The sequence below is a fragment of the Corticium candelabrum genome, chromosome 10 (genome assembly GCF_963422355.1).
Source record: "Corticium candelabrum chromosome 10, ooCorCand1.1, whole genome shotgun sequence".
NCBI classification, from domain to species: Eukaryota; Metazoa; Porifera; class Homoscleromorpha; order Homosclerophorida; family Plakinidae; genus Corticium; species Corticium candelabrum.
Genome location: NC_085094.1, coordinates 1,327,207 through 1,354,000, shown reverse-complemented (window position 1 = coordinate 1,354,000; position 26,794 = coordinate 1,327,207). Strand labels below are relative to the sequence as shown.

The 26,794-nt window shown below is 39.9% G+C and overlaps 3 protein-coding genes across 4 annotated transcripts in view; 1 reads left to right on the top strand and 2 right to left on the bottom strand.

The window, feature by feature from the left end:
• LOC134186016 (receptor-type tyrosine-protein phosphatase S-like) overlaps positions 1-12,793 on the top strand; it is a 14,132-nt gene extending 1,339 nt beyond the window's left edge. Inside the window, exons 5-37 of the mRNA XM_062653922.1 lie at positions 1,848-2,168; positions 2,230-2,517; positions 2,576-2,872; positions 2,929-3,228; positions 3,299-3,504; positions 3,551-3,604; positions 4,035-4,380; positions 7,521-7,826; positions 7,898-8,194; positions 8,251-8,363; positions 8,421-8,758; positions 8,812-9,133; positions 9,207-9,227; positions 9,288-9,339; positions 9,406-9,508; positions 9,577-9,643; positions 9,706-9,796; positions 9,855-9,955; positions 10,021-10,111; positions 10,195-10,271; positions 10,335-10,371; positions 10,430-10,527; positions 10,587-10,715; positions 10,778-10,932; positions 10,996-11,131; positions 11,194-11,343; positions 11,401-11,500; positions 11,562-11,638; positions 11,706-11,840; positions 11,911-12,036; positions 12,099-12,250; positions 12,322-12,457; positions 12,522-12,793. Of these exons, the coding sequence (XP_062509906.1) occupies positions 1,848-2,168; positions 2,230-2,517; positions 2,576-2,872; positions 2,929-3,228; positions 3,299-3,504; positions 3,551-3,604; positions 4,035-4,380; positions 7,521-7,826; positions 7,898-8,194; positions 8,251-8,363; positions 8,421-8,758; positions 8,812-9,133; positions 9,207-9,227; positions 9,288-9,339; positions 9,406-9,508; positions 9,577-9,643; positions 9,706-9,796; positions 9,855-9,955; positions 10,021-10,111; positions 10,195-10,271; positions 10,335-10,371; positions 10,430-10,527; positions 10,587-10,715; positions 10,778-10,932; positions 10,996-11,131; positions 11,194-11,343; positions 11,401-11,500; positions 11,562-11,638; positions 11,706-11,840; positions 11,911-12,036; positions 12,099-12,250; positions 12,322-12,457; positions 12,522-12,596 (5,297 nt within the window). The 3' untranslated portion in view covers positions 12,597-12,793. The remainder of the gene's footprint in view (positions 1-1,847; positions 2,169-2,229; positions 2,518-2,575; positions 2,873-2,928; positions 3,229-3,298; positions 3,505-3,550; positions 3,605-4,034; positions 4,381-7,520; positions 7,827-7,897; positions 8,195-8,250; positions 8,364-8,420; positions 8,759-8,811; positions 9,134-9,206; positions 9,228-9,287; positions 9,340-9,405; positions 9,509-9,576; positions 9,644-9,705; positions 9,797-9,854; positions 9,956-10,020; positions 10,112-10,194; positions 10,272-10,334; positions 10,372-10,429; positions 10,528-10,586; positions 10,716-10,777; positions 10,933-10,995; positions 11,132-11,193; positions 11,344-11,400; positions 11,501-11,561; positions 11,639-11,705; positions 11,841-11,910; positions 12,037-12,098; positions 12,251-12,321; positions 12,458-12,521) is intronic.
• Positions 12,794-13,780: 987 nt separating this feature from the next.
• LOC134185800 (A disintegrin and metalloproteinase with thrombospondin motifs 9-like) lies at positions 13,781-20,738 on the bottom strand. Of its 2 annotated transcripts, XM_062653681.1 has the most exons (22): positions 20,564-20,738; positions 20,110-20,252; positions 19,577-19,660; positions 19,383-19,495; positions 19,269-19,312; positions 19,098-19,203; positions 18,895-19,035; positions 18,665-18,824; positions 18,494-18,595; positions 17,833-17,990; positions 17,572-17,756; positions 16,926-17,065; positions 16,731-16,848; positions 16,570-16,659; positions 15,247-15,413; positions 15,013-15,172; positions 14,807-14,933; positions 14,707-14,731; positions 14,471-14,641; positions 14,238-14,405; positions 14,045-14,170; positions 13,781-13,979 (listed from the first exon to the last, which is right to left on the bottom strand). In XM_062653681.1, the coding sequence occupies exons 2-22, from the start codon at positions 20,164-20,166 to the stop codon at positions 13,971-13,973; spliced, it is 2,451 nt and encodes an 816-aa protein (XP_062509665.1). In that variant the 5' UTR covers positions 20,167-20,252; positions 20,564-20,738; the 3' UTR covers positions 13,781-13,970. The 2 variants fall into 2 exon arrangements, with proteins under 2 accessions (XP_062509665.1, XP_062509664.1); XM_062653680.1 differs by lacking the exon at positions 20,564-20,738 and having other exon boundaries at positions 20,110-20,301.
• Positions 20,739-20,793: 55 nt separating this feature from the next.
• LOC134185801 (uncharacterized) lies at positions 20,794-21,417 on the bottom strand. The gene is made up of 2 exons (XM_062653682.1): positions 21,342-21,417; positions 20,794-21,276 (listed from the first exon to the last, which is right to left on the bottom strand). Exons 1-2 carry the CDS (start codon positions 21,409-21,411, stop codon positions 20,984-20,986), a joined length of 363 nt encoding a protein of 120 aa, XP_062509666.1. The 5' UTR covers positions 21,412-21,417; the 3' UTR covers positions 20,794-20,983.
• Positions 21,418-26,794: the final 5,377 nt, after the last annotated feature.

The window sequence follows — 26,794 nt, the reverse complement described above, 5'->3', positions numbered from 1 at the left end:
AGTATTTATGCATAATGTGTCCCTAGGCCAATCTTTGCCTTACCGTGGCAACTTTGTTTTCGGTCATGTGCACCCTACGCAAAATCATGTGCATTACTCCACCACCTAAGACGAAGTTGGCTTAGCGTCAAGGCTACCACTTGTATATCTGAGGTGTAAGATGCCACATTGTGGTGCACTCATGTTATGAAACAGCACCACAGGTTCTAATTAAACAGAAATCACCTCAGCATAAATGAAGCAGCTAAATGCAACTTTGACAACCTACCCTAAAGTCACCCTTGACTAAAATCTCATTTTGAAAATGTTGCATGTTTGCCTAAAATCTTTCCACATAAGTTACCCTCTAATGTAAGCTGCATGTAGGCCATGAGTTATACAGACTTACAGTGTAAGTTGCACATTTCATTGACGACTCTACAATAGCAGTGCATCTGTTTTTATCTGCAGTTAACAGCCTTGTGATAGGGTAGGTAAGATCACCAAGTGGTACTTTGGTGAACATCCTGCATACAAAGTGCTCTCAAATTAAACACCATTAGATAGTAGCTATGTTTAGGCTGTGGCATATACAGACTTAAGTTATATCTTTTCTTACAACTTTAAGGTATAGGCAAGTTGATCTAAGTCTTAATTAATATTGTTCTCAATAACATCTACATGTGATCCGGTGCTGCATTATGCAGGCTTGTTTGCGATGTCCACTAACTTCATGATGTCCACTTCTAACTGTACAATGTCTACTATGACATTGCTATATGACTGGACATCCTCATTTATGCATGCAAAGTAACTAGGTAAGCAGAGCTTACCAGAGTATGGAAATTCCATCAAGAAACTCAATGATATGAAAGGAGCAATGCACTTGCAATCTTTTGACTCCTCCGTGCAGTTTCTGTTGTATTACATTTCAAGTTAGCAAACTGATTGGCCAAATCTCACAGACATGTGAGCAATGTGAAATCTAGTGACAGTGCTTAGATCTAGACTCTCATACGAAAGCTTACTTCATCAGTTGTTCTTACTTTATCCAACTCATCAGACACTTTGATGTTATTTCTGGATGCTTCGTCTAACTGCTGCTGCAACAAACAGGACGTAAGCAAATGCTAAGCCCTAGCCAGAGCTTAGTGTTACAGTGAAAGAAGTGCACTGGATTTATTTTGTATGCAAGGTAGAGCATATCATGCTAAACTGTTCAGTGTCCAATTAACCTAGGATTATCAAACTTAAACATACTGTGATATACATGCTGGAAATTGAAGCCAAACATCGAACGTTGTTCAACTAAGTGACCGACCGCAAGGCTTCACCATAGTCTCGTGGGGCCAGATGTTTGGAGGTGAGCAGTCGTGGTCTGTCAAGATCGGGAGAAGACCCATTACCACTAGCAAATGCAGTGCACTGTTTCTTATTTACTTTAGAGAAGGTGGTCTCTTTATACAAGTTTGGAAGCATTTATACTAATTGAATAACATTTCCAAGTACTTAATTAATTAATAGTGAAAGCATTTTGTATTGTCTTTTGTTAATAAATGGCAAGTGGGTGGCTACTATTTAATATTTTATGCTTGCTGAAGTTGTCTGTGTTGTTGAGGCTTCCCCGTTATTTGGTATTGTTTGTTGCCTGTTGTCAACTGCACATCTATTTGTTTTCAGTGGTATTTCTCAATGTTTAAATGTAACACTTATTTGCTTGAGATTGTGAGATTACTAGCAACATGTGTGGTGCGCTTGCTATTGAATTTTTTGAATGGATTTGTGTGTTTACATACATTCTGCCCGTAGACTCTGAATATTATGTATATATTACTTGTATAGTAATAATTTGCTCATTGTCTTTTTAGTAAAACCAACTGTTGTTGCTGTGAACAAAACACTTGTTGGTGTTGAAAACTTTAGTCTTATGCTGTCTGTCTACATTCGTAATGCATTTCCAGCAGTAAAGGCAGAAAGTATAATTTGGACAAACTCAACTAGTGGTGATCCTTTCAACACTGGCACTAGTCTTAGTGGTCCAGAACCTTTCTATCAATCATATGATAGTATGAACATGGTTGCTAGCTTGTTAGTAAAGAACATCAGTTTGGATTCAGGTGGTGGATACAGGTGCACAGCAACTAATGAGGCTGGATCTGGAAGTGAAGTAGTTGTAATATCTATACAAGGTATAGCGTTATCCTAGTAACTACTTTTGTAGCATGTATGTTTTTGTAATTTTATATTTAGGTCCTCCCAAGTTTGGAGAGAGACCAAGTGACACAAATGTTCTTGTTGGTGACACTGCTATTTTGCACTGTCAAACATTTAATGAGCCAGTTGCCAACTATGTTTGGCAAAAGGGAGACTTGCCTGTTTCTGATGGTTCTGATTCTCGATTCAGTTTTAGTGAGCCTGCAACAAGTGATGGAACACTGGTTATTGCTAATGTGACATATGATGATCGTGGAGAGTATAAGTGCACTGCAACAAATATACATGGAGTTGTGGCTGCTAGTGCTATGCTCAATGTCCAAGGTATTTTGACTATGTTTATTTTCAGTTGTGTCTGAAATAGTGACATATTTATTTGTAGTCCCACCTGTAATCACATCACCTCCAGTTTCACAGACGACCATTGAGCCAGGTATCACTGTGTTTAGTTGCATTGCATTCGGTCAACCTCCTCCCAGTATTTCATGGAAGAGAACAGTAGCTGAGAGTTCTGTCGAAGAGACTCTGACAGTCAGTGGAAGATTTTCTATTGACTCTAATACCTCACTCATTATTACATCGACAAGATATGAAGATAGAGGGACGTATACATGTATTGCAATGAACAATCTAGCTGAAATGAAGATGGACAAATCGAGCACTCAGTTGGTTGTAAATGGTTTGTTTTTATTTTGGTTTCAATTTTTAGTGATGTATTAATTTTTTCTGCTGTAGTTTATCCAAATATTACGACATCACCTCAGAACACAACAATTGTGTCTCCAAGTGATATTGCTCTTAATTGTGAAGCAATTGGTTTTCCTATACCAAGTTTATTGTGGCAACACGATGGTCAAGATATTTCTCCAAATGATCAGAAACAAAGTGTTCAAACCAACCAGATAATGTCTGAAATCAAAGTGAAATCAAGTTTACTTATTAGAAGATCAGAATTCAGAGACAGAGGAATGTACAGATGTCTTGTCAGCAATTTGGTAGGGCACGATGAAGCAAGCAGTGTTGTTACTGTTCAATGTATGATAAGTCTTTTGCCTAAGCAGGAATTTGAATGCACAGTGGGTGATTAAGTATGTGCAATTTTTAGATATTCCATCAATTATCATCAGTCCAATTTCAAAGGCTGTGAGGAAGCCAGACGTTGTGTCATTGCAGTGTAAAGTAACAGGTTTTCCACCACCATCAATTGAATGGGTAATGAACAATGATACAATGCTTCCTAACACATACAAAGTTAATAAAGCAACAGGGGTAGACAACACTGGAGTGCCAACTCTTTCAAGCAATTTAACAGTAACACCAACTGTTACCTCGGATACTGGCAATTTTGTATGTGTAGCAAAGAATATCTTGCAAAGTGTATCATCAAGACCTGTTCAACTCACTGTATTGGGTAAGTATTACAAACTTGCACACTATTTTGCTTCCAACTGTACTATCTAATCCTGTAAATGACTGTTTCATGTGACTACAAAATTCATAATGTAGCATTTCTAGAATTGCCTGCATTGTCAAATGGTGAGACATACAGGATATTGTAGTCGCTCTATGCCAATGTTAAATTCTTACTTTGATATATAATTTTGCAAGGTAGAAGAAAGAAATTGCTTGTGTGTTGTCCATTGCAAATAGGCGTGGCAGTTACAACAAGACCCTGTGATTTGCAAACGTGAAGGAGACTGTTGTGGTGAAAGCTCTTTGATATACGTAGACTTGGTGTTTTTTTGACAGGACCAGAAGCATGACACATTTCTAGCAGATATAGCCCCATAAACACACATAACTTGTTTCATTCACTTATGTCACATTCACTGTTTTTGTAGCTCATAGCTGAAATTACGTATGAGCAACTACTATTTTTTGCTGTAGAGGCACCATTTGCACCTATCAACATTATCGCTACTGATGTGACGTCAACATCTGTTTCACTGAAGTGGAGTCCTTCTTTTGATGGCAATAGTGCAATAGTTCAATTCATTGTTCAGTATGCTGGTGGTATTGACAACACAAAATGGTCAGCTGGTGAGAACACTAACAGCCAACAGCCATTGTATGTTGTCAAAAAACTACATCCATATGCAAACTACACGTTTAGAGTGGCAGCCACAAATTCTATAGGAACAGGTGACTTCAGCAATTCTTCTTCTGTGGCTCTCACACGCCAAGACAGTAAGCAGAGAAATTGCATGTTGTATTTGTTGTCTGTTCTGTATGTGCTATTGCTTAAACTAATTTCAGTAGTTTAAGAATTTATGCACTTGAATTTATATATATATATATATATATATATATATATATATTGCCTTCTTGAATTGGATGATATGGCATAGAACTTTTTATTGTTTAGCATTTGAGAATAACTAATCAAATTCAAAGTTAGAGAAATTTATTTAGACTTACCTGAGCAACATAAACTGAACTCGTGTGTTTACTTGTATGTTCTCTTTATTGCTGCTGTGGCTTGATAAAATGTAGCAGTAACATTTGAATTCCATTCTAATATAGGAGGTTTTGATGTGGTCTAATGAGGTTATTGTAATGCTTTCAAAGTAGAATTATTTTTACAACTTTGAGGAATAGGTATAGCTTTCAGAAGTAGCTAATGTCAGTACAATATTTGCTCATTATGTTGCCCATGCTTATATATATATATATATATATATATATATATATATATATATATATATATATATATATATATGTCCATGTGCAGCAGGTCAGGACTATCTGTCCAAAAGAACCCATGCCCATACGCCGAGGATACTCATGCAGCAGAATAAACAAAATAGTGTCTGCATAATATCTGTCTTTGTTTGAGTGCATTTGATGAGCTGGTTTCAGTGTTGAGTGAAAGTGCTTGTTACTAGACTCATTTTTCATTGCAATTGACGCTGATGCTTCAGGCCACCGACTTTGGTTTATGTGTGTAGTGTTTAGTTTCTGCATGTATGCTGATACTGTACGGATACCAGTACAGTACTTTGATCTTGCAAATGGATGATTACAGGCAATTGTGGTATTTCTGTCTTCGAGTGTTTAGATGATGACTGGCCAAACGACAGCGTTTTGCAATCATGTACACGCCTGGGACCAAATTAACGTCCAGGCCCTATAGTTTACACTAGAAAAGCGTTTCCCTTCTATATGTCCAGGGCTTTATTATGGGTGAATACGGGATTAGTGTATGTATATTTGAACTCCTTGACTGACTAATACACTGGCAATTCAAACAAGGAACACGTATAATTTGGGCCGACCAACGTAAGAGCCAAAGCTGTGATTCTAGGTGATAGTAGATTGAAGCAACCCCTTAATCAAGGCATGCTTGAATATTTCTTACTGTGAGTAGTTCTTTACTGATATACTCCAGAAACTATAGTTTTATATTATAGTCTTACAGGATGTAACTTTGTTCACAGTCCAGACCATTGCCGTATATTGCCGAACAGAGGTGGTGAAACTGTGTTTCATATCGCAAGGTACTCAAATCTGCTTATACCATGCAGCTGTTTTTGGTTTATACGATTGGAGAAATTTGTTACAGACAGTGCAATGGCCAAGAAAATCGTATGACAAGTTGTTGCCATGACAGCTCACAGTATAACATTTTTTCACCAAAAATTCCAGTACTACATTGGACAACCTTCATTTTGTAAAACCTACTTGGTAGCTGTCTCTAAGCTACTGCTAAAGATTAAAGACGTAAACCCTACATAGTTCATTCTCGTAGCTGTGGTTGCAGTAAAAGAGTTAAAAATTGGACATGGGCCTTAGGATTATCATACCATTCACAATTGATGCTGTTTTGTTTGTAGTCTGTTTAACACCAGTCAGTAAGAGTTGTGACCACAGCAGTGCAGTGTTACTTCTAGGGTCCATTGTATCGATTAAGCTTGGTCTGCTGATAATGGAAAAGTTGCTTTGTTGATCAGTTTCTAAGTTCTGCAGATCTTACTAACCGTGAACACTGGTACTTTCTGGACAACATTCTATCCATTTATTAGTACTACACTGTATTATCACTTAGAGAATGGAGTCTTTTGTTTGTTTTGATCAGCGCAAGAGTTGTTTGATGGATGGTTTGTGCTCTATGTACATAAATTATTCTTAGAGGGTTCAAATGTAGGTCACTATGTTTATGTCGTCTTTTGATAAGTTACAATTGAGATATGACTAATTTTGGACAGTAAGACCTCATTTGACGAAAATCTGCTGTATAGACCAGATGGTCTGTATTAATCCTAAGTGTCTTATTTTGGTAACATGTGTGCACAATTAATTAAGCATGTATTGGAGACCTTCATAAATATGTGTACTAATTTTGTTAATTGTTGCATTAGTCACAGCATGTGCATGAGGGTTGGGATAGCCTCTTGTATGCATAGTAGGCTCTGTGTGCAATGCTGCATGAAGCCTGCTGTCGAAAACGTACAGTATGTGGGCTAAAAGTAATGGCCAAGCTTTCTCTCGCAACAGAAAAAGTCTGGTGATGTCGTGGCAAGTACAGCATTGTGGCAAGGTGTTATCAGTAAAATGCCAATATTTACTCAATGGACTAATTTGTACCCTTAGACTTGCAGTTGTGTAAGCCCATTCTGCTCTCTACTGTAACACCAAGCCAAGTAGTTTGTAAGATGCCTTGCAGATTAGTAAGGATTACACATTGATTTATTGATTCACAGCCTTGGAAAGGAGTTATTTGTTTGTGTGGTTGATGATCTCCACACACTTGGCAACCAATTAATTTTAATGTTGTGCATATTGGATATTGTCTACTAAAAGCGATGTCAACCTTTCTGCAGTGCATCTAGTACATGTACTAGAACTTGGATAAGGTCGCTACTGACTCAGTTTGTCGAAGAGGTTGCCAGGTTGCATTGGTGTTGTGGTGGCATGTTCAAACATCTTAGAAATGCCTCCAGAAGTTTTCCAGGTGTGTTAAGAGTGTGAGTTTAATTTGCAAGGTTGTATTTTTAGTAAGGGATGTTTCACCTATTGATAATGGAAAAATATTTACTTGAGCCCGTGTCATATAATGTTGCATGCTGAGAAATGTTGCATTCAGTTTTATTTATGTAACCTAAGACAAACTTTTATCACAAAAATGCAACTTGGAATGCGAAGCTAAACTTGATATGAACATAATATAATAATTAATTTTTCTGGTTTGTCAAATTATGGCAATCAGTGTGACCATACTTTAGCTCTGACGTGGCAGGTATTACGTTTTGTGCTAGACATGTGTCCAGAGCCTCTCCATACTAGGAACTTTGTGTCAGGCTTTGTTGCAGATGTGTTGTTTCTAATAGGACCATCTGGGACGCCAACAATTATATCTGCATTGACTGAGAGTTCTAGGTCGATCCGGGTTCGATGGTCACCTGTTCCGTTTTCAGATAGAAATGGAATAATTACGCAACATCGTGTGGAGATTCGGGAAAGAACTAGTACACAGAGTCTGGAACCTCCTGTCTATCGCAATGCAATAAAAGAGGACACAATCTTGGTGATGGGTCTAGAGCCCTACACAACTTATAGTTTTCGTGTTGAAGCTTCGACTACTGTTGGTGCTGGTGGTTTTAGTTCACCCGAAGAAGAAAGAACACAAGAGGATGGTATGTTACGAGTGCCAAATCTTGGAATAGACTTTGCCATTTAGTAATCATCAATGTGCATGTTGTTGTAGCACCTGCCGGTCCTCCTTTGAACTTGAAAGTCACGGCTGTGAAGTCATACTCAACACTTGTGATGTTGACATGGATGGAGCCTACAATACCGAATGGTGATATCAGAAATTATACAATTCATTATGTGAAGAGCAGGGATTCATCAATGACTGGAAGAATTCAAACACAGAATGATAGCACCAGCGCTTTAGTTGGTGAACTGGAGTTTTACACGGATTACAATTTTACTATTCAAGCATTGACCGTGAAGTACAGTGAAAGGTCTAACTCTGTGACTGCAAGATCGGGAGAACATGGTAGGATTTGTGGTTCTATGTTATGAGAGGTGTGATTGTAGAATAGTGTATTGCAGCCCCAAGCAAACCTTTGAATGTTCGCTTTGATGAGACAAGGACAACTCAAACCAGCTTGACTGTGGAGTGGGAACTCCCAGCTAATTTATATGGCGTTTTAAGAGGATACAGAGTCAGATATTTGACAGTGTGGTGTTGCATTTATGTTTCAATAACTTTTGAGCTTTAGGTTATGCTGACAGCAAGAAAGGCTTACACTGTTAATGGTGAAGATAAGTCAGTAGTGCTGATGAATAGAACCGAAACTCCCAGTGAAACTCAACGGTTTCAATTTGATAAATTGACACCATACACTATGTACACAGCTCAAGTTCAAGCTCTGACTATTGCGTATGGTGATGTTAGTGATCTAGTTTCTCATCGAACTCTTCCAGATAGTCCTGTGAGGCCTCTTCCACCACTTGCAATTAGTCCAACGCAACTTCAGTCAAATCCAGATCTCGCAACTACCAGCACCTCATATGCCATTTACTTGAACAGAGGCTCAACTCTGAATGGACTCATAAGGTGAGTGCTTGTTGTTTTAATTTGTTTAGTATTGTATATTCTCTTTTATGCAGTCATTATCAAGTCGTAGTTCTACAGCTGATACAGAATGAAACTGAAAAGAAAATGGGAATTCGTCCTCAACAACCAACTAGGTCACCTAATTCGTATTCCTTTTCTGATTTGAGCACGTATGCTGAAGCTCAGCAGCAAGTGTTTCGTGTTCCATACATCACAGCAGAGTTTGACTATTCTCTATTCCCAGGCGATAATTTTTTTGTAGTTGGGGGAAGCAGTCAGCCAAATGACAACACTAGATATGCTAATGGACCGGTTGAAGATGGGAGCTTTTATACGACTTTTCTAAGAACATATACGGATGCCCCGAATGCAAGGGTCAGTCACTTCTACAATTGACTGTATACTATGCAGATTTATAAGTTGTTGGTTTTGTGTCTTACATTTGCAGAGAAAGCGAGTTGCTTTAAGTGTAAGCTAGACAACTGCCATGAAGCTTTAACTTGTATTGTAGTCAGAGTTTGTTACGTAGGAACGCCAGTATACTGTTTATAGTTCGAGTGACTGGAGTTCTGTGGTGCAAAGTAAACCTACATCTGTTGTATTGCATGTTGTTGCTGCTGTCATCATGCAGTATGTTGTTTGTTTAGCTGAGACATCATCGTCAGGAAATACTGGTGCAATTGCTGGCGCTGTGGTAGCAGTCATTATAGTCACTACTATTTTCATAGTTGTTCTCGTCGTGTTCTTGCGGTATAAAACAACAGATTCACATATGTTTCTTTCTGGTGTAATTAATTGTGTTGTTGATATTTCTACAGCAAACGTGCTCGTAATGCTGAAAAGATGTATAAGACTGAGGCAGACTTTGGGGGAACTAGTGGATCAGTAACATTGTTCTAGTGTTCCGTTTTGTGAAACAGAAGCTGAACGTAGTTGTGTTGATTTAGATGGAAGACGTTACTGGTGAGGTTGCTAGAGTTGGTACTCCATCAATTCGTCTCAGACATCTATCAACAGTAAAGCGAAACCCTGCAGCCGGTTTGATCACTTCAGCGCTCATCACATCCTAGTCTTACAGCTTTGTTTCTACTTGCAGTGACATATGAAGGTCCTGCTCCCATACCCATTTCCAATTTTGCAGACCATGTTGCACAAATGCACGCAAATGGCAACTACGCTTTCAAGCAAGAATACGAAGTTGGCACCAGCCGCTTCTCTAATTTTGTACAACTATTTCATTGTTTTAAATTGCATCTATTCAGGCTATTCAGAAGCTGTCACCGAAACACCCATCTGAAATCGGAAGTTCCGAACAGAATAAAACAAAGAACCGCTACGCCAACATCACCTGTTGTAAGTCATGAATTTACTACTGTAGATACCAGACTGCTAATATGGCAGAATTTTTTAATATGTGAATGATGTTTGTTGGACAGTTGACCATACAAGGGTCAAGTTGAAAGAACTTGAGGGTCAGCCAAGCTCAGACTTTATCAATGCCAACCATCTAGATGTAAGAATTTATCTTGATCTTATTGTCTGTCTATTTATTTGACCATTTATGGTTTTATCACAGGGTTATTCAAGGAGTCGTGCTTACATTGCCACACAAGGTATGAGCGGTGTTATACAGTCGACATTATACTGGCATATGAAATTGTGTGACGGTAGGTGTTATTCCTGGTACTGTGGGTGACTTTTGGCGTATGGTGTGGGAGAACAAGTCAAAGACAATTGTAATGATCACCAAGTTGAAAGAACAGGGAAGGGTAAATGTTGTGTGGTATCTCAGGTATAATGAAATTTATATTCATGTATTGATGTGAAGGACAAATGTCATCAGTATTGGCCCGATAACGATGAGACTGCTTATCACGGTAGTTTGACAGTAAAGAATGTTGATGAAGTCGAATTGTCTGATCACGTTGTGCGCACATTTGAAGTGATCAATGAGGAGGTACTATTGTCGACTAAATATCATAAAATGCTTGTCACATCAGCGTATATACACCACTTTAGACTGTAGAGAAACGCACAGTGAAGCAGTTTCATTTTATCATGTGGCCAGACCATGGGGTTCCTCAGTTCTTCTCTCCACTTTTGGCTTTTCTGTCTCGTGTCAGGTTGTACAATCCGAAAGACGATGCTGCTGGTCCACTTGTTGTTCACTGCAGGTGCTATATGTTTGTTTACGGCATGTGATGGACTCAATCCTGAATGTTAATATCTGCTGCTAGTGCCGGTGTTGGTCGAACTGGTACTTTCATTGTAATCGACGCTCAGTTGCAGAGTGCTGCTAATGAGAACGTAGTCGATGTTTACAATTATGTCACCAAAATCAGAGAGCAACGCAACTTTATGGTGCAAACTGAAGTAAGCTCAGGCAGTTAGGCAGTACCGCATCTAGTAGTAACATTACTGGTTTTCGTTGTCAGGATCAGTATGTGTTTGTTCATGACGCGATTCTAGAAGCACTGCTGAGTGGAAAGACAGAAGTCTCTGCACAAAATCTGAGGATTTACGTTAATAATCTGAGAAGAGTAGACGATGACACAGAAATGAATGGCTTCGAAAAGCAATTCAAGGTTTACAGGTTTGATACCCAGAACTAGAATATTGTCTGATGTGTTACTGGTTGATAGCAACTTGCTAACTCGCGTGAACGAGCTGGTCCTCAAATGTACAGGCAAGCCGAGTTGCCGGCTAATAAGAAGAAGAACCGAATGGTCACCATTCGACCATGTAGGTGTCTGTCTGGCCTCGAGACATTGACCAATTGTTGTAATAAATTTGTTATTTGTAGACGATTTGAATCGTGTGTGTCTCCAGGTCAGTCCTGGGGTGGAAGGATCCGACTACATCAACGCAAGTTTTATTGATGTGAGGCCAGCAGTGGTTAAGTTGTTGTATTGTATGACAGTTACTATAGTCGTCGATGCATGTGTAGGGCTATCAGCAACAACAGGCCTTCATTGCTGCTCAAGGTCCAATCCAGGAGACCGTTCCTGACTTCTGGCGTATGCTTTGGGAAAAGAACTCGAGCACAGTTGTTATGCTTACCAATCTGGTTGAGAAAGGACAAGTACATCAAACTGGAAACATTGAATACTTTGCATGCTTTTGTATTAAGTATATATAACTTGTGGCTATAGGAACGTTGTGCTCAGTATTGGCCCACAACACAAGCAGGTCGTTTTGGATCTCTGCTGGTGACTCTTGAAAATGAAGTGAAATCCAACAATTACATAGCAAGAGAGTTCACTGTTATGAACACAAAGGTTTGTTCGAATGAATTCAAATTTCACGTGAAGTGTTGGTGCCATGCATGCATCCAATACAGGAAAATGAATCTCGATCTATTACCCAATTTCACTATACAACTTGGCCTGACCATGGAGTTCCTGATAGCGGAGCTGGAATTTTGGATTTGATCGGGCAAGTTCAGAAAAAGCAGCAATTGTCTGGTAATGGACCGATCACGGTGCATGACAGGTGATACAAAGCATATGCAGATTTCTAGTTTATACAGAACCGTTGACTATGGTCACTTTCATGTATTGTAGCGCTGGTGTTGGACGTACGGGAGCATTTATTGCTCTTAGCGTAAGTGTGGAGCGCCTAAAAGCAGAGAATACGGTCGACATGTACCAGACAGTTAAACTGCTGAGAACACAGCGTCCACATATGGTTCAGTCAACGGTAATAGGCAACAATGTATTTTGATTATGCTGATTGAATCTTGATGTTATGATTTCGTGTGTAGGCTCAACTTCAGTTTTGTTATGAGACCCTTGTTGAGTACCTTGATTCTTTTGATATCTACAGCAACTTCAAGTGACGTACATTTATGTTAATGGCAGCTTATGTTATTGTTTGGACGTGAAGCGACGCTGATTCCGAGCTAACTTTTCAGTATTTTTACATTTTTAGTAATGGCTTTTTGGTGGTGCGAAGTATTTGTATTGCTAGTATTTTACTGCTATGGCTGTTGCTGTTAGTGACGAATGTTGTAACAGAATCAATGTTATAATTGTGTGTACCCGTCTGCTCTGTGTACTAGGATTTACATTGTCTGGTCTTACTAATCTACGTCGCTCGTCTATGTAACCAGATTGAGGTTACATGACTGAGCAAAAATTACAGTGGTACTGTACAATATGTAGGCGTTCACGTAATTGTTATCTCAGGTTTAGTGTATGACTCACTCTTATGATCAAAAATGTGAGAAAGGTATGATGCATTTGAAATGAAAATTAAGCCTAGCATGTCAGCTGCGAATTTAGATACTAAAATATTGCAACGCGCCAGCTGTTAGTTGTTGGTTTTGCATGCAATCTCAGCATTAGTGTGATTATTGTTTTTAGTACGATGTCGGCATAGCTGGAACCTTCCACAAAATGGTACACCCTACTGCCGAAGGCATTCGTAATTTACGACGGCAATGCATGGTTTTAGCGCACGTTGAAAAGTGTTTGGCAATCAAGTTCCTTAGTAGTAGAACTAATTCTTTGCAAACTTTGACACTCAAAACTGATAGAAGATTGTAGTGAACATGTTGTACGCAACTGATGGAAACTGTTGAAGCAACGCTAACTTGTATACTACGGCAGAGAATTTTGTAGAGTATAACAGTTACATAATAATTCCAGTTAAAAAAACTAGTTTCTCCTAAATGGCAAATCATCAAGCTATGGTTTGGATCTAAGCAGTATAGTTTAATCATTCTGAAAACGGCACAAAGTTCTTCAGTGTACGTGCACGTACTACAACGAAACTGGGCGAAATTGTCAGTCACTACATGGAGAAGTGTGATGCAGAGGCGCGTTTCAAGCTTGTAGATACAAGCATTTTTGTGCGCACGATTAATTAATTAATTAATGTATTTTGAACGCCAGATTCTACGTATTTATATGTACACTTTGAAAAGAACTTTTAATGATTTTGCACAGAGCGCAGAGGCAAACTTAACTATAGTATGTAGCATCACATGCAAAACCGGCGCAAATTCACAGCACTGTTCATGTGACAGCATCCGCACAATAAATATTTTAATCAAGCGAAATATTACGCATCTGAACAAATATTCTTAGCTTACTTGCAAAAAGCACGTTCATTAAATAATAAATTAAGTACGCAATACAATTATTCGAACATAATACTTAAAAGTTTCTAATAATTTTAAAGTGACAAAGAAGATTCCCCTTCATGTAATCTAACGACACTAGAACAAAAAATCTCAAATTACACTCAATCATGTGGACATAATATATAGTATGTAGTATATACCTTTTGATAACACGCCTTCGTCTCTGCAGGTCTCGTAAGTCGATCACATGACGACGAGAACAACCCGTTATCATCAACACACGTGACGGAACGCTGACGGAGACCGTAACCACAAAACGCAGAACACTGAAATGAAAACATAAACATTAATAGTGTTCTATGTATAGGGCGTACACATTGATTGTTGTTATACCTGTGACCAGCTACCGATCACCCATCCGCCACATTTCTGTTTGACAGCGCAAGATCTCGTGGCTGAAGGTTTCCGTCCACGACATCTGTCATCGGCCAGTCTCTCTCCTTTGGCGTTTGCACAATATACATGGCGATCTCGTACACCATGGCCACATAGAGCCTTGCACTAAAAACACAACATCAAGAAAATGTATTCACAATATGAAATGATTATTGTCGGTCACGACATACGCCACTCCATTTTGCTTTCTTCCAATGACCTTTGGAGCAGTTGGTGCGGTCGTACAGGCACGATCTAGTTGTGCTCGGCTTAGTGATGTTGCTACATTTTGCGTCAGGCACTCGTGCACCTCCAGCGTCAACACAGACAACAAGTCTCGCTTGCTTGCCATTGCAGGAGCACTACACAAGTCAAAATCATATCAATTGTTTATTGCCGAGTTTAATGTTGAGTAATGATATCTTACTGTTTGCCAATTGCTAACGTTCCATCTATAGAGATAGAGATAAATGGATTCATTAGTACAACGTCACTCTCATTAATTTCACATTAGAATTATATCAAACCTGCTAGGGCACACGGTGTTGCAAGGTCTATGGAGAGATTGTGGTTTCTCCTTCGTATTGCAGTAAACATCCCTTACAACTCGATCCGTGTTTAGGTTTTTGCAAACAACTTTCTTATACTGAACGCCTAAAACAAGAAACCACGAGTTGTTTAGCTATACTGTAGTGTTAGTGAGGAACACGTGACGTATTTAATCGGTATATACCTTGGCACACTTTATTACAAGCAGACCAAATACTTTCATGCGTCCACGAGTATCGCTCTACTGGTGGCAGAAAACTCGTATTATTTTGAATTTCTTCATTTTCTTTAGGTAATGAGAAGGAATATCGAACTTCATGAGCATGAGTTCTAAAGACCAACATCTACCAAACACACAATTTCAAAAATCATTGAATACATGAAATGAAATAAACTGAGGCAGTAGACTGAAGTTAACCTTCACTATGAGTTTTTCCTGTAATGGCCCTTGTGCGGTTATCTGTTCTTGTGATGAGGACGCTCCACTGTACTTGAGTGTCGTGCCTGCTGCCTGGAACGAAACAGGACGAACCTCGAGCAAACGACGATTGTTGAAATAATTTCTACCATGTTCATCTTGAATTGCTGATAAAACAAATATACAGCAAATAAGCATACATCTTTGCGAGTCTAGTGTGCATGTTGTATCGTACATGTACTGTACATATGCATGTAGTGTGTATGCAGTTTTAGTGTGCATGTAGTGTGTATGTAGTTTTAATGTACATTTAGTGTACTGTAGTGTACATGTAGTGTACATGTAGTGTGCATGTAGTGTGCATGTAGTGTGCATGTAGTGTGCATGTAGTGTGCATGTAGTGTGCATGTAGTGTGCATGTAGTGTACATGTAGTGTGCATGCAGTTTTAGTGTGCATGTAAAATTTTAGTGTCATGTAGTTCTAATGTATATGTAGTTTACATGTAGGTTTAGTGTACATGTAGTGTGCATGTTGTGTACAGTATACATGTAGTGTACATATGCATGTAACGTGCATGCAGTTTTAGTGTGCATGTAGTGTGCTACATGTAGCATGCATGTAGTCTTAATGCATGTACATGTAGTGTACATGTCTAATTTAAATATAGTGTACATTTAGTGTACATGTAGTGTGCATGTAGTTTTAGTGTGCATGTAGTGTAGTGTGCATGTAGTGTAGTCTACATAGTCTACATGTAGTGTACATGTAGTCTAGTGTACAGGCAGTCTAGTGTGCATGCAGGCTAGTGCACATGCAGGCTAGTGCACATGCAGGCTAGTGCACATGCAGGCTAGTGCACATGCAGGCTAGTGCACATGCAGGCTAGTGCACATGCAGGCTAGTGCACATGCAGGCTAGTGCACATGCAGGCTAGTGCACATGCAGGCTAGTGCACATGCAGGCTAGTGCACATGCAGGCTAGTGCACATGCAGGCTAGTGCACATGCAGGCTAGTGCACATGCAGGCTAGTGCACATGCAGTCTAGTGCACATGCAGTCTAGTGCACATGCAGTCTAGTGCACATGCAGTCTAGTACATGTAGTCTACTGTACATGCAGGCTAGTGCACATGCAGTCTAGTGCACATGCAGTCTAGTGCACATGCAGTCTAGTGCACATGCAGTCTAGTGCACATGCAGTCTAGTGCACATGCAGTCTAGTGCACATGCAGTCTAGTACATGTAGTCTACTGTACATGCAGTCTAGTGTACATGCAGTCTAGTGCACATGCACTAGTGTAGTGTGAATGTACACGTCTTACCAAGGTATGAGCCGTCTCTGAGCGAAGAAGACGCCTGACAAACGTCAACGTTGACTGCCCCTCTAGGTATTTCGATGATAGGCACAAATCCTGCGTACAAATTAATAAAAATTGCGACAATCAAGAAATACCCGATTTAGAGATTTACTATTGTGTCTAACCTTTGTCATCAGGACTGTACGAGCCAACGACTACTTTACAACCAGTACCATTACCACCGCACACACCACATCTGTCTACTCTCTCACTGGATCCCACAATGCGGTCACATCCTAGTCGCTACAGACAACAGCACGCCATCACCTCACTCACTACACCTACGTATCCTATCTAACAAAATTTGCTAGTCTGCTTACCCTACAGTTGCCTCGAATGCACATTCCCTTTTCATTGCTCTGTAGTCGACACAGAGTACCGTCTTTTGCCACCGGTGCCACCGGAAACAGACTTCTCTCGTCTCTACCATAGCAGTGCAGACGACAGTCTTCCCCTCTTGCTGCAGCGAACACGATAGAATGCTACACGACGACCACGAAGGTACCATACGCGTGTTCCGAAAGCGTGCGATGATTTACAACCCTAACTGTTTAAATAAATAATATTAAATAATATTTATTATTTTGGTTTATGATTGTATGCGACCCGGATGGTGGTGGTGGTGGTGGTGGTGTGTGTGTGTGTGTGTGTGTGTGTGTGTGTGTGTGTGTGTGTGTGTGTGTGTGTGTGTTGTGTTTTGACACTAAACACGAGCTACAGACCTCCTACACGGGGGTATGTCAACGATGTGATTGATGTGTGTATATAAACAAACTAGGGTCTAGTAAACAATAACAAATTACGTCGATTTGACTGCACACACGCGCTTAAACGATAACAAACGCACCCATGCTGCGCTTGACAAAACAATTATGCTAAAGACTTGGCAGATCCAGTTGTGTACAATAGCGGTTGCATGTCAGCAGTGTGTAATGCGTGTGTACGCGGATTCCTCGCGCGCCTTACCGGTCACTGTGAGATGACTGAGTCTCCATCTCGGATGCGACACTCTGTCCGTCATCACGGCTTGCTTGTAGAGTTGAGCGCACTGCGACTGTCGATACGAGAAACTCGAATCGGCGCATTCATCCACAGAACAGGCCATGTAGCGACGACTGTCTCCAACACAAGACTTGCCGCCATTTTGAGGACTGTACAAAGATTGGACAAGCTCTAGTGTTCATCTCACGTTGTAAGGCAGGTTGAGTGTACTGTACTGTACTGTACCTTGGATTGTTGCATTTCCTGTATGCGGTTTTCACTCCACCTCCACACGTGCGGCTACACGAACTCGCTTTACTCCAACTCGACCAACCGCCATCGACGGCGACATCGCCAGCTTCGCTATAGGAATTGTTATTCACGCATTGACCATTGATGCACCACTAATCAGAGAAAAAAAGAATTTAAACATCTAGCCGAGCCACTAATTATCTAAGCGATGTCTTAGCTATAGACTATGCACAAACCGCATGCACCGCAAGATTCACGACTTGAAGAAGATCAAGTAAAAAACGACAATTTATCTATATGATTGCTTTCTTTTGCAGGACAAACTGTGCACAAAGTGGCTTCTATATTTATTATTAGTTAATAAAGACAACACCTCACAAAAAGGTAACAATCAACAATACTAATTAGCTTTGAAGTTTCCCTCCGAACATAAACGAAGAACTCTCTAGATATACCGCTGCCGCTTTCCGTACACGTCTGCTTTCCATCTAGCTCACGTGTTTTAGTCATCAAGTAATATGTGAATTCCTATCTCGACCTACTGGTTGGGTGTTTGCAATGGGAACGTAACGCTGTCACCGGATAAATACGTAATACGTATCTGTGTGGGCCCTCTTTGTGAACAGTGAAATTAACTGAAACCACGTTTGTTTACCTTCCCTTCACCACACTTCGTGCCCTCCGCCCATTTCCCTCCAAAAGTAATACATCGTCCTGTTGACGTCGAACACCAAGCGACACCACAAGACGTTTCTGACTGCAACAAATTATCATACTGAGTGAGTACTAAATCCAAAGAAAATGTTTCAAAACAAGCTTGACTTACGTGCCACACACAAGGTTTCGAATACAAACCATGAGAAACCTTGCATTGTTCCTCTCGCGAGAATAGTTGACCTGGTAATTTTCCTTCTAGATCCGCCACCTTTCGCCGCAATGGAGAACCAACATCATAAGAATTCTTTAGACAGTTTGCCTTACTATTTCTAGTGACCATACACATGCAGTTACACGTTCAGCACACGCACGCACACGCACACACACACACGCACAAACCTAAGAAAATCTGTCAAAGATTTCCGACTACAGCTTGACCAGCGGAAGTGAGCTTCGGGCGAATTTACTAACGTGGATGCCATGATATGATTTCCTCTTGAGAAACACAAGTTGTCATCACCATCATGTCTCATACCCAACCTACATCATTCCATTCATTCTGTCCCAAAGCGTTTCACTAGGTAACTCCCAATTTTTCTCACAAGTGTCCTATTTCGTGAGCGACGACTTCGGCAGATATGAGACCGACGTCTTGAACAATGGCACAGTTTCCAAAATCACTACAAGCGCCTTCCATGTCCGCCATGCCTGGAATATCAATGACATACATAATTACATTAAACGTGCACGTGGGAGCTAAGCAGTGAAACTACCTAAGACATCACAGTTTTGACTGTTGCGGTCGCATATCTTTCTTCTGCATCAATAAATATCCCTCCGGATCAGAGATACAGGTAACACAAGAAAGCATGCATAAATCTGCAAACCTCGTAAGAAGAAGAGAAACATCCTCATTCACTGATTGTTTGGTGATTGATTTCTTCCACTGACAGAAGTTTCTCAAACTTGAATATGCATCAGAGCTTACTGACAGGTTTACCTATATATCATATATCACATACGTGCAATGTAATACACAACTCTAGAGACCACTAAACTCTTGATTGTAATGGTACCGTACAGAATCATTTTCCAAAATAATGAGACGGACCAGCACAATGTCCACTTGAGTTCCTAATGATTTGTCTTTGAACAGAGTAGAGACCTGTGCAAGAACAGAGCAGATCTACCACAAGCTAGTGATATATCTCGTAATACATAATTCCTACTACCGTGCACTTTTCTAGTTAAACCTCAAAATTCTGACAATACCGCGAATGACGTACTCAGAGCACTTTCATCAATGACGCAAATTCCAAGCAATGGGCTGGTTCCACGCGGTTATTTTTAGAAGATTTAGCTCATTTGCCACTGCTAGTCCTGAAGTCAACGCAACGACAAGCCACAATCTAACATGGTCACCGCGCCCTTCATGCATCATGCAGGGAAATAAACCAATGCACAGTGACGGTTTCCTAGAAGAATTGTAAGCGATATGATCCTACGTTAATTGTGGGCTCGCAGCCGAACAGGATATCCGACCGGCAAGTGGTGTGATCGAGTTGTAGCTAAAGAGTAGCTAGTAGAGTGTCTATAATCAAATCGAAGACTTACGGTGTTCATAAGCGAGAGAATGTACGTTTCTGTTTTATCTCCGTAGAACTGCGTCATGTCACGGTCAGCCACCACCGATACTTCGACTGTCGTCGTCGGCGCTCTATCATGATCACTCTCACCATTCGATTCCGTTCCGGATCCTGCCAGACAGAACACACATTTGCCTGTCAGCATACGTACACGTTTATAGTAGTAAGCAATCTGTTGTATGACTACTCTTCACGTGTAAGACTTCTGGTAAACAGTCCGTATCTACCGCAAACACTGCTTGTGACATCTAGTGACATCCACATACGTCTTGGTGTAAAAACACTAAACTGCGTGCCACGTATTGCTGTTCTGTCGTACGTACAGTGTCAGTCGTCGACTAGCAGACACAACCAAGCCGGCTGACCCTCCGCGCAAGATTTGTTTTGTAGAACACTGTAAATAGACACTCAATTACGCTTACCGGTGTCTCTGCCTCTCCGCACGCGACCAACCACATGTGGTCTGTCAACTCCACTCGTGTCTTTCCCGTCAACGGAATGAACAAAGAAATGACCTTCGCTAGAGAAGAAGTGCCCATTCTAAACATACATAATCTCTCTGTAACAACCGAAGTGCACTTTCGCATCAACGACGAGATGCAGGGTCACTGATAGCTGTAGATGTATGTCACGCGACCTCCACTGAAGTCTAATCAGCCGGATTAGTTCATTAGAGGCAGGGTAGCCTCCGCGAATTACTAGTTACATTAGCTCGGTAGCTCAACGAGAATGAAATTGCACCCTAACGGCGAATATGACGCTATCAAGAATATCGCACGTGACTCAATAACTGTAACGTAGCCAGATTACAGGCGGCCATTCAATTTGCAGAAGAATGTTGTTTAGGGGCTCACCATCCCGTTGCAAACGTGGAATGCAGCGCGTGCCGGCTTTTTCTCTTCTTGAGTCACAACGCCGGTGAACAAACAAGACGTCTCGTCTGCAAGAAGGCGTCGTTCCCGGACCTCGTCGTTCCTCCATCGCTCACTCATCAAGCTGTCAGGAAACCCAATACGATTTTGCACCAACTGAAGCAACATTCTTCGTTGCAGAGTGTCAGAGGAGTAAGTGAGCTGCAGCTGCCGGTCGCTACGCAGCTCGGAACGAAGTAGGCTGAATGTGGTCTGTGGATGTCCTAGCACAAATAAACATGAGCGCATAACTACATTGAGGTAATGCAACAATGTCTCTCCTTCATACCCAAATCGATGCCACCGACAGACGGTAGCAAAACACTGAATACCGCCAGAATAACTTTGCACGTGCACATACTCGACTTCGACTGAAACTGATGCCTTTCTGAATCAACTGCAGACTATATCGCGAGTTGGCTTGTACACGCCCACTGTGTGGGTCATTGTAATTCGCTGTGGTCTTATCCCCGGTCGCGTGAGTGGATCCGAAGCATGTGGTCACGGGCAAAATGTACTTTAATGACCAATCAACAAACATTGACGTTACGGATGTAGTAGATGCGTATTAGTCAATTGACTGGCCACGCCCGGATAATTTAGTTGACCGAGTTCACTTTGACATCCATTTACGGAAACTTGATCTCCTACAGCTGCATTCCTCTGACAGAAAATGCATGCATGGGTATACGGATTTAGTCGCCATCTATCCGATGAGATTCATACGAAGATAAGGTATAGCGTACTCTCACAGTCTAGACCACGCAGGTTGGTGGGAAGTGGTACAGTATATCTAGCTAGAGGACAACTGGTCAACATTGACTCTACAATCGCTGCGGTATCTTCCAAGAAGACGTAAAATAGCTAACTAATGATTGATAAATGTATCGACTCTCATCGATACGCGCTCGCGACACAATATGTCCACAATCTCATGTCTGACGACGTTCTCTTGATGTAATGAATTGCTGTCTATCATGCCAGCGGAAGCCCTACCTACAGTCAGTAACTTGGTAAATAGAGAAACCGTTCATGGCTGCGTATTACGGGTTTCCCTGGTTAGTAGAGAAACCGTTCATGGCTCCGTATTAGGGATTTCGCTAGAGTACACCTGATTCCGTTTCCTCCTCAAAAAAATTACACGCCCCAGTTAACTAGGTAGCTACGATTGTATATTTACCCTATTATAGACAGGGTGTCTGGTGGATTCGCCACTATGGCGGAAGACTCCCCTGTCTAGATAAACCAGTTCAGTTTAGTTCAGTTTAATTCAGTTCATGTGTCACAGGTGACGAGACGAAAAGGCAGGTGTGGAGGATGTTAGTATTTTTAACCTAAAACACCGTAAACTAAGTTTATACTTCCCTCCACACAGTTGAGAAAAATGTGCACAATATCATCCTTTAGTTCATACTTCGGCAGTGCATGCTTTATATGTGAAAAGCCAATTATATGCTTGAGCATCTTGTTTTGATAGCCTAGAAAGACGAGAAACTAAACAAGCAGACGATACCCTCACATTCCCCACTTAATCGTATAATAGTGAACAATGCAGTCGGTGAGCTAACTAGATTTAGTACTTTCACGAGACGCTAAATATTTGATGACGTTACATGAATGATGCAATGCATATTTATAACATTTAGAACGAACGTTTGCATTCCATGGTACGTCGTTTGTAGTCGTGTCGTCGACTAACTACCGTGCAGCCAATCTCAGCAGAAGATCAAATTCACTGTGGAATTTAACATGCACTCAACATGGCACCACAATGATGTAATGACCTCGAGTGCAGACTGACACCGGATAGACATCAAACGCTACGCAGACCACAACCCGCACCACACCACACACCTCACCGCACATCAGGCACTGGACAACACTGGAAGCAACCGTCGAGACCTCCTGTAGCGACTGACAGTCCAAAATTTTGTTCGATTTAACGTCTCGCAAAGAGTAAACTTTTAAATGCCTTACCACATACCGTCCTATACACACATTATTTTGCACACCTCTCTAGCAAATACAGAACATGTAAAAAATAACGAACAAACGTATTTTGTAATCCTTCTCCCTATAGCATTGCTTTCACCAGCACCATATTGCCGTCATAATTGCCTACGACGTTGCTAGATATATAATGTTGTCGCCTTGACGAAAAATTATGTTAGAACTTTTGCATATAGTTTCTCTAGAGACATGCAAGTCACTTAGAGCTTCACTAACAATTAAGGTATCTAGAGTAGTTTACAGAAGCCAATTGCAAACTGCTCTCGAGTTTCTTTTTTCATTTCAGTTGCAACTCTCGACACAACTTCGACACATTAATATGTCAAGGTGCGTAGCGTGACATCTAGAAATGGGGGGCTCACCATGCTACGGAAACGCCCACTCTTATAGACACGCCGACTTTTATTGACTTCTAATCATAGAATCAGTGGCAGATCCAGACTGGAAAAAGGGTGGTGTATACATATATACTATATACATATATACTATATACATATATATTATATACATATATATTATATACATATATACTATATACATATATACTATATACATATATACTATATACATATATACTGTATACATATATACTATATACATATATACTATATACATATATACTGTATACATATATACTATATACACATAACGGAAAGAACAAATTGTTCCTACCAACAAGTCATTTGTTTGCCAATCTTGTGGAAAGGAATGCCGTTCAAAAGCAGGTGTTAAATCCCACCAGAGACACAGAGGACACTAAAGAGAGTCATCACGTTATCAGTGGACATGCCATCATCATACATATATACTATAGACATATATACTATATACATATATACTATATACATATATACTATATACATATATACTATATACATATATACTATATACATATATACTATATACATATATACTGTATACATATATACTGTATACATATATACTATATACATATATACTATATACATATATACTATATACATATATACTATATACATATATACCATATACATATATACTATATACATATATACTATATACATATATACTATATACATATATACTATAGACATATATACTATATACATATATACTATAGACATATATACTATATACATATATACTATATACATATATACTATATACATATATACCATATACATATATACTATATACATATATACTCTAGACAGCTTTGGTCCGCAATTTTATGACCACGCCTACAAATGATGGGTTATAGCCAGATGTAGCCCATGCCACGCTACGCCCCTGAATAGGTCTGCATGTTGCCGCTTTTATGGTTTGACTGCCACTGGCTGCGGCACGGACTTTTTCATTGTGTTCTCTATTTAATGTGCCTTTGTACAAAAAACATTAAAAAATTTTATCCATTACAGCTGCCAGCAGAGTTGCGGTAATTACGCTTCTAACTTAAAAATATTAAAATACATTAAAACAACATCTTTACACGTTGTTGCCACTTTTATATAAGCGCCTCTCCGCAAGGTTTGCCGACAGGTTTGCTACCACAACTTGCATCCAAAAAAGCAATAGCTAGCTAGCTAGTGTCCAACGAAATCAGCCGAAATATCAAACAACAGAAACAATCAATATCATTCATTAGTCATTTCGCTCTATGAATAACAAATAAAACATTGATGAGAAAATGAAATCCTGGGTTTATTCTCAAAAACACGTGCTACATGAGAACATGTGTGGTTCCTTAGATAAAGCGTTTAAGAAATATGAGAATTCATAAAAATTTCGATTAAATAATACAGCATATTTATACAGTTTCCACAAAACGCTAACCTAATTAAATGCTATAGAAAACACAAGTTCTTTAGTGTCAAAATTCTCACTCATCATTAACTTATCTACTTATATCAGTTTGTAGCTATCAAGTAATAAATCAATAACGGCGCCAATCGAAGAGAGCTTGAGCATGCAAGGTAGAGTACTATACAAGTGACGTTTGTCTGATATTTATAGCTGGCTCTAAGGTGATGAACCTGCAACACCTAGTTAGTTAATTAAGAACAAAGTATGTAACTTGTGTATGTTATCTAAACTTTCACCTCAATTTATTAACTAAACTGACTAACCCTGCATGGTGATACTCTATACAACGTACTAACTGCAAGTGTTGGTTATCCTAACATTCCTCGATTATGCATGCTGTGCTTTCCTTCTGCTAACCGCGTTACTACCACAGTGAAAAGATTTGCGTTTTCGATATAGGTACAGTAAATAGTAAATAGAGTGTCTCTATACACATATTTCTGCTTATGCATGTACGTACACAAAACAGTACTACAACATGGTTCTTTCTCTCACAAAACACCTACAATTATTCTGTCAGAGTTTGAAAAGCAGAAATTGTCGAATTATATTAATTAACTCCTTGTCTTTCAAAAGCAATTACCAGAACAAAGGAATACACACAATGGCTAAAAATGCTGTCAAATTCTTACTCTGCCAAATGGTTTACAAACGTCTAGTAAACTAAGTAAATACTTTCTCTTGATATATTAATGCTCCTATGCTAAATGTCGTCGTTGTGTAGGCTATTTTTGCATTCTCTAGATCGCACAACAGTACATTGTGTATCGAAATGCTGCAGTCCTTTCGGTGGATATCCAAGACCTTCTGTCACTCTTTATTTTTCCACTGTTGTGCATAGGTCTATTTGGCAAGACTTCAAGTTTGATTAGAAATTGTCTTTGTATACCTCTCCTCCTGACCAACTAGCAAACAACCTCATTATTTAACTCATTTAGTCGTTAGAAACATAGTCTTTTGGTACCATGTCATCACTCATTATTTACTGTCTCATACAAACAAAATGTCCAGACCATCGAAATTCTCTGTCATCACTAAACCTCAGGATTATATATAGACAGGGGCGTGGCGTGCCATGGGCTAAACCGGGCTATATCTCCCATCATTTGTAGGCGTAGTCGTAAAAATTGTAGACTATGAATCGTGTGAGAACCAATTAAAGCTGTATATAGTATATACACCACAACTTTTTCCAGTCTGGATCTACCACTGATTCTACAATTAGAAGCCAATAAAAGTGGACGCGTCCTGTAACATCGCAAGTTTACCCCCCCCCCCCCATTTTCTAGAGGTCACGCTACGCCCCTAATATAGAGATCTTCTATTGCCATTTCAAGCTTTTCATAGGCACACCCTAGGAAAGCGATTTAGTCGAGTGATATATCTAGATTACAGTTTGTCATCCATACCACAGATTAGACGAAAAAACGGCTCGACATAACCGCCATGGATTTCTAGTTTTTCCGGGGTCTACACACTCAGTTTGGTTGCAACCGTCCAACATGCATGCTCTTGTCATAGCCGCTTGGTCAGCTAGCTAGTAAAAGCATGCAGAACTCGAGAGCATTCGCATTGCGCAACGAACTTTGTTTATCGTGCAGTTTCCAAAAACACTGCGACAACATACAAAACTGCGAATGTACATTATTAGTGTAAACATGTCTTTAAAATAAACATCCTGATGATATCATTCCAAACAGTCAGTTGACGCTAGACTTTATATGTACAGACTATATACACTGCAGTACCAGTTGACACTCTCATCTGTAAAGTTCTGAATTCGCTCTTGTCGAGCATAAACATGCAGTTTCTTCTTTCAATTATTTCATCAGCAGAATGTGCGACACACTTTTCTTGCAAGTAAATTCTAGGCAAGAACCTCCCACGTGC

Coding starts and splice junctions, on each gene's coding strand:
- LOC134185800 (XM_062653680.1), bottom strand. CDS start 20,286: ATGCTGACAGGCAAATGTGTGTTCTGTCTGGCAGGATCCGGAACGGAA. Junction 17,066..17,571: donor CAGTCATCTCACAGTGACCG/GTAAGGCGCGCG, acceptor TGTTCGCTGCAG/CAAGAGGGGAAGACTGTCGT. Junction 16,849..16,925: donor GCATTCGAGGCAACTGTAGG/GTAAGCAGACTA, acceptor TGTTGTCTGTAG/CGACTAGGATGTGACCGCAT.
- LOC134185801 (XM_062653682.1), bottom strand. CDS start 21,411: ATGTGCACGTGCAAAGTTATTCTGGCGGTATTCAGTGTTTTGCTACCG. Junction 21,277..21,341: donor TGTCGGTGGCATCGATTTGG/GTATGAAGGAGA, acceptor TATTTGTGCTAG/GACATCCACAGACCACATTC.